This window comes from Pinus tabuliformis, chromosome 7 (assembly GCF_031772625.1).
Source record: "Pinus tabuliformis cultivar Carrire ecotype Pingquan chromosome 7, CPIR1, whole genome shotgun sequence".
NCBI classification, from domain to species: domain Eukaryota; kingdom Viridiplantae; phylum Streptophyta; class Pinopsida; order Pinales; family Pinaceae; genus Pinus; species Pinus tabuliformis.
In genome coordinates, this window is record NC_142293.1 from 336,265,336 (window position 1) to 336,271,316 (window position 5,981).

The 5,981-nt window shown below is 38.7% G+C and overlaps 1 protein-coding gene across 1 annotated transcript; it reads right to left on the reverse strand.

Moving 5' to 3' along the window:
- Positions 1 to 205: 205 nt before the first annotated feature.
- Positions 206 to 5,781, reverse strand: LOC149247325 (protein trichome birefringence-like 4). Its single transcript, XM_089458174.1, has 5 exons — positions 4,207 to 5,781; positions 3,663 to 3,855; positions 3,389 to 3,582; positions 1,014 to 1,172; positions 206 to 921 (listed from the first exon to the last, which is right to left on the reverse strand). The coding sequence occupies exons 1-5, from the start codon at positions 5,343 to 5,345 to the stop codon at positions 588 to 590; spliced, it is 2,019 nt and encodes a 672-aa protein (XP_089314300.1). The 5' UTR covers positions 5,346 to 5,781; the 3' UTR covers positions 206 to 587.
- Between the last annotated feature and the right edge of the window lie 200 nt (positions 5,782 to 5,981).

The window sequence follows — 5,981 nt, forward strand, 5'->3', positions numbered from 1 at the left end:
ATATGTATCCTTCCTATTATCCATAAATTTATAAAATATCAGATACCGACTGATTCAAGCCTCTCAATGGAACATAAAATTTTAGAATAATTGTTTAAGAGTTTATTAATACTTTAAATTTCCCTTTATTTTAATTTATTAATATAACATAACATTTGCATACCATAAGTGCATGTGATACAGAGATCAGATTAGCCAACCAGGGTTTAAAAAATGGATACATTATTAATAATGAAGCTTTTAGTTAGAACATATACATCATCTCTAGAGTTCTGCAACTGCCCAGATATTTCTTCCTGGACAGAATAGCTGCCAGAATAGCTGCCATTTAACAAATTATGGCTTGATACTCGAGAAATGAACCTCATCTTTAGCTGTCGATATCCACAACTGTCTGACCTTGACCTTGACCTTTACCTTGCCTATAAATTCTGATGTGGAAAGCAAACCCACTTTCATAAATACTCCACCTAAAACCGAATTCTATGTTAGCTTGCTTACTGCTTTAATGAACAGAGCAAGCTTTTTTTTCAGCCTATAAATTACCAAAAACACCTACATGAAAATAAAATTAACACTCCTAATATTCATGTCCTCGATCCTTTGCCTCTGATCACCATTGAAGCATACAAGAGCTCATTCCATGTATCAGGGACCCCAGGCAGGCACCAGTGACTGCAATCTTGATACCTTTCTGATCTTTCCTCTTGTGAGGGATACTGTCTCCTATATATAGAAGGGTGGGCATCCTTTCTGTAATCTGTTATTCTTGTGATATTCAGGTACATGACAGGAGTTTTCATCTCATTCAGGACTGACTCCAACACTTCCATCTTTGGTGGATACTTTGTAAGAAAGGTCTCATTGTATATTGGCTCAGACTCCTTGTGGCACTGCCCTCCTGAGTTCCATTGCCCTCCACTACACAAACACAGTAAAAATCTAAGATCAGCAACTTCAGGGGAATTTTGGAACACAGCAAATGCAAAATGAGTAAACAGGCACTGGCCTACCTGAAATGAGTAGCTGAGTATCCACGAAAGAAAACTAGGGATTTGTTGGGATTGATGTTTTTGTCAACCCATTTCGCCCATGTCGTGAGAGCCTTTCTGTAGGCTTCCAATACATTCAATTCAGCATAGACATGATCTCCTTCTTGGTAGTAATCCTTCCTGTTCAATCAAATGGAAGGTTTCAGCATAAATCCTGTTAAGCACCCATATACATTTCAGTCTCACAATTAAAAAAATTGCTCTTATTGAGCGTTACAGATTAGTTGGCTTTAACCCGGAGACAGATCAAATCCAGCTTGGCCCAAAATTAAGCTGAGTTAATCCAGTGGCAAGTCAAGTTGCAGCCAGCAAGATTGACTTCTCAGCAGATTGAGACAAATTTTAGGAACTTCAGTTCTCCATTGCAATTTTCTCATTCTTTTAAACTTCTACATATCCAAAAAAATTCCAAGTTTTTGCCTAGTCTAGTCAAAGGCTTAATCTCTGGCCTTGCCAAATGTTTTTTCTCCTCTTAGTCTCAAAGTATTTCCTGAATTTTCTATTTAGAGTGCTGCATTGAGAAGGTCAAGATAAGTCAATTGGATTATCTCGGGTGATTGGGAGGAATGATTTTTTTTAAAATCAGAAGATTTAGATTATATTACTGTGAAAAAATAACTTGATTACAACATAGATGAACTGGTTTGGTCTGCTGCTGACGAGGCCAGCTAATAGCACAGAAGCAAAATTTTCATATTGCCCACATTGTTTCTAACCTGAGGGTCTGAGAAATTAAACCATAAACAAGGCTTGACATAGACAAAATTACATAAGCTGAGAAGCCAAAATACATTCTGAAACAAGTAGAAGAACAGAGGCTCGACAGAAAGAGCTGTCATTTTGCCTAAGCTGCGCTTGTGCTTGCATTGTCATATCATGGTCAGTGGGACAACTAGTGTTGTCAACCAACCTTGGGGATGAGAAGAATGATTGTTATACCCTCCACCCAAATTCAATTACTGCAAATGTCATGATAATCTTTGTTATAATGACCTCGAACTTTATTGTTAAGTCTGAACAGTCCTTCAAAAGACCTAAACATACATATTCCTCATATAAAATATAAAAATATTTAAAATACCAAAAATATAATTTCCCTATAACCCTATGTACTAATCGGGATTGAATTATGTTATATTTCATAAAGAACTATGCCAGAGTTTTAATGTTTGATCTCAATTGTTTACTTAGAATAGATCGGAGTATATTCATCTGGACCTTGAACCGATTAAATATCAAACATATTTATATTTTATTTATGCTTAAAATTTTGGAAGTAAAAGGAGTCTAGCATCAAAGCAAATTATTTGTGTCTGATATTTCAAGCCAACAAATATGGTTCATCTTTATTTGTCTTCAAGATGAACCACACTTATAAGTTCAAAACATAACATCGGCAGATCCAGAAAAAGAAAAAAACAAAAAACAACTAAAATAAATTAATATTTTTAATTAAATTTATTAACATTATAGAGGTAACACATCTACTGAACTGTTAATGCATCTGAGTTTCTCAGTTCAGTGATTAGTTGTGATTTTAAAGAAAACACAACAATATTATCCCTGACAGAAAAAGATTGGACAAAGTCCAGATGCTGAGAACAGAAATCTTCTTCTGAAGATGGCACCACAAATTAAAATCTTCTTTCGTACACTTCAACAAGCAAAGCCCATGGTTGAACTATAACTCCATGCTTATTATTATCGACATTCTCTTGTGCCTTGGTAAAATCCACACCTGAATTTTCAATCATCCTGGTGACCCATGTAGCACTGTATAACCTAAAATGTCCAGAGTTCTATAAAACTAAGTCTATAAATCCAGATGCTGAGAACAGAAATCTTCTTCTGAAGATAGCGCCACAAATTAAAACCTTCTTTTGTACACTTCAACAAGCAAAGCCCATGGTTGAACTATAACTCCATGCTTATTATCATCGACATTCTCCTGTGGCTTGGTAAAATCCACACCTGAATTTTCAATCATCCTGGTGAACCATGAAGCACTGTATAACCTAAAATGTCCAAAGTCTATAAAACTAAGGCTAGCCCTCGTAATTTACAATGCCCCTTCTGATTGGTTAGGTAAAATCCACACATGAATTTTCAATCATCCTGGTGACCCATGAAGCACTGTATAACCTAAAACGTCCAGAGTCTATAAAACTAAGGCTAGCCCTCGTAATTTACAATGCCCCTTCTGATTGTCTTATCATAACTTCCGCGACAATGGCCTGAATTGATTTTTAATATTGCAATAACTAGAGTCTTATATTGTCAAGCAAACACAAGGACTTTCAAATTAACAGAGAGAAGGTTGAGGTTAAAGCAAGTACCCCTTCGAAGTTTTTTCATGAGTCCACCAGTGGCCTGTATTGAAGACAATAACGTCTGCTTCCTTGAACTTTGGAGCAGAGCTTTCTATCAAGTCCAGCCTCAAAGTTTCCTTCTTTGTTCCATTTCCATCATCCACCTCCCATTCTTGCACCAGAAAAGGAGCCCTCACAAATTCCACTGAACAATTATAATCCTGCAAAAAGAACAGCCTCTATATCGGTTATTCAACACCAAGCAAAAGCACAAAGAAATAGCTATAAAAAGATTGAATACCTCATACAGAAATGCATAGAACCCTTCGGTTCTGAACTCTGATCTTCCTGAAATCTCGTGGACTCGGCTTTGGTTTTTTGCACCATGCCGAAGAATGCAAACCAGGGATTCCCACATGTTTCTGTTCAATGAATCTCCCACAAAAGACAGCCTTTTGCCTCGCAGCCGCTCCAGCATATCCGTTGCATTCAATCTGGAAAAAGCAAACTCACTGAGTAAAAGACTTGCCCTAATTGCATAGGTAGGTAAGAGAAGCCTGCTTTGATGTGATAATGATTCAGCATGAAGGGATGCATCCTTTGAATAAGACAAGTATTGACTTAAAAAGTTATAAAGAAAAAAATTCAGATTAAGTCTAAGCAAACAAACTCATGAAGCAATATACTGTTTTGAATGGAATATCCATGCACAGATCGCCATAGAAACCAGACATTCTCTTCAGTACAAATCACCATAGAAACCGGATATTTTCTACAGTTCAGATCGCCATACAAACAAGACATTCTGTACATTACTACTAAAATGTATGGTACAGAAGCCTCACCTTGGTATGTTACAGTCATGTGGCTGCCATCTCCACTTCTCATAGCCATTATCAGGCCTTCTGTTAATGAAACAGTTGAATGACTCATCTATGTGTGGGCAAGAACCTGGAGGGTAAAGTGTTCCGGTATCATCAGGAACCCATCTCCCAAAGAATATATCACACTTCTTTTCTGCTGATTTAGTTGATCCATTAACAACCCTCTGTAGGTTCAATTCTGTACTGCTGGGAACCAAATCAGGAGGAGCAACAGAGGAATTTGCCATGCTTTTGGGGCTCTGAGAGGAATTTGCCATGCTTTTGGGGCTCTGAGAGGAATCTGCCATGCTTTTGGTGCTCTGAGAGCTATCACTGCTAGAAACAACTCCAGGAGGCACTGGAACTGTCCCCTGCGTGGAATTCTTAGAGCTATAACTGCTAGAAACAACTCCAGGAGGCACTGTAACTGTCCCCTGCGTGGAATTATGAGAGCTATCACTGCTAGAAACAACACCGGGAGGCTTATTATTGAATCCTCCTGGAACTTTCCTCTGCGTGGAATTCCCAGAAATTGTTGTCTTATCCAGCCCATCTATTACTGGAGAATTCACAGGCTTGGAACCACTGTCATGGATCCCATGTGAGCTATTTGCCCTTGGATCAGGCATTTGGCCTGCATTATCAATCAGAGGCACAGAACCATTATTAACAATCCCTTGGGTTCTATTTGTCCTTAAATCAGTCATTTTGCCCGCATTGTCAACCAGAGGCGCAGAAACATTGTTAAGGATTGACTGTGTACCATCTGCCCCTAAGTTGGGCGTTTGGCCTGCATTGTCAAACACCGACTCATCGGTTTCCTCAGCTGTTGAATCGGGAAAAATGAATTTAAAGAATGAATTGGACCTAGAAGAATCTCTGAACACAGAAGGGAACCAAGACTGTCTGTGATCCATTGGATTTGCCACCAGCTTGTTGGGATAATTGAAGCCCAAAAATAGTGTACAGACCAGAACAGCTAAGACAAACCCAATTGCGAACATGGAATTCTTCCTGCCCTTTACCGGAGATACTAATTTCCTCCATTCTGATAGAGTGGCAACAAAAGAACTCATCCAGTTCCCACCTTCAAGCTTATTCGGGTCCATCGTACAGGTCATGAATCGAGCAAAAACCCACTTTCAGATATAGCAGAGACTGAAAAGCAAGACTAATTTGAGGGGAAAAAATGAGAATCTTCATGGACTATTTCAAACAAAAACGCCATGGGAGGGGCTCAGGCTCAGGCTCAGGCTTACCCACTCCACTGTTTGGCCTTAAAAGCGGTTTTAAAGACAAACCCAATTGATTAAAAGACAAAAGGAGTTAGTAGGTCTGGAGCTGGAAAGAGAAAAGAGGAAACCTGGAATTCTATATACAATCTCAGACTACTAGAATTCGGGCTCTCAGCTCAGTGAGGCCTCCGGGTACATGAAAACTAACCCTGCCCAAAACAAACAGAAACAGCTGAATGGTAGGGACAAACGCGGAGAAAGGTGAATGTGTGATATGGCTAAGGAATAAGGGTAAACCCAAACCGTTATTGAAAACCCACCATGGTGAGAATCACAGCCTGTGAGGGTTTAAATAAAGAGTAATGAGGTTAAATCAAGAGAATCCATATAAACCCACTAAAATAGCCGAAAAGCTGGAGTAAATGCCTCGACGGTCGTCTAACAAACCCTACTATCTGCCAGGTGAGATGCATTCGCATTAATTTTTAGTACCTCTCTCGATCATAATTTGTACGAGACATT

Coding starts and splice junctions, on each gene's coding strand:
- LOC149247325 (XM_089458174.1), bottom strand. CDS start 5,345: ATGACCTGTACGATGGACCCGAATAAGCTTGAAGGTGGGAACTGGATG. Junction 3,583..3,662: donor TCTATGCATTTCTGTATGAG/GTATTCAATCTT, acceptor TTCTTTTTGCAG/GATTATAATTGTTCAGTGGA. Junction 1,173..3,388: donor CATGAAAAAACTTCGAAGGG/GTACTTGCTTTA, acceptor TTGATTGAACAG/GAAGGATTACTACCAAGAAG.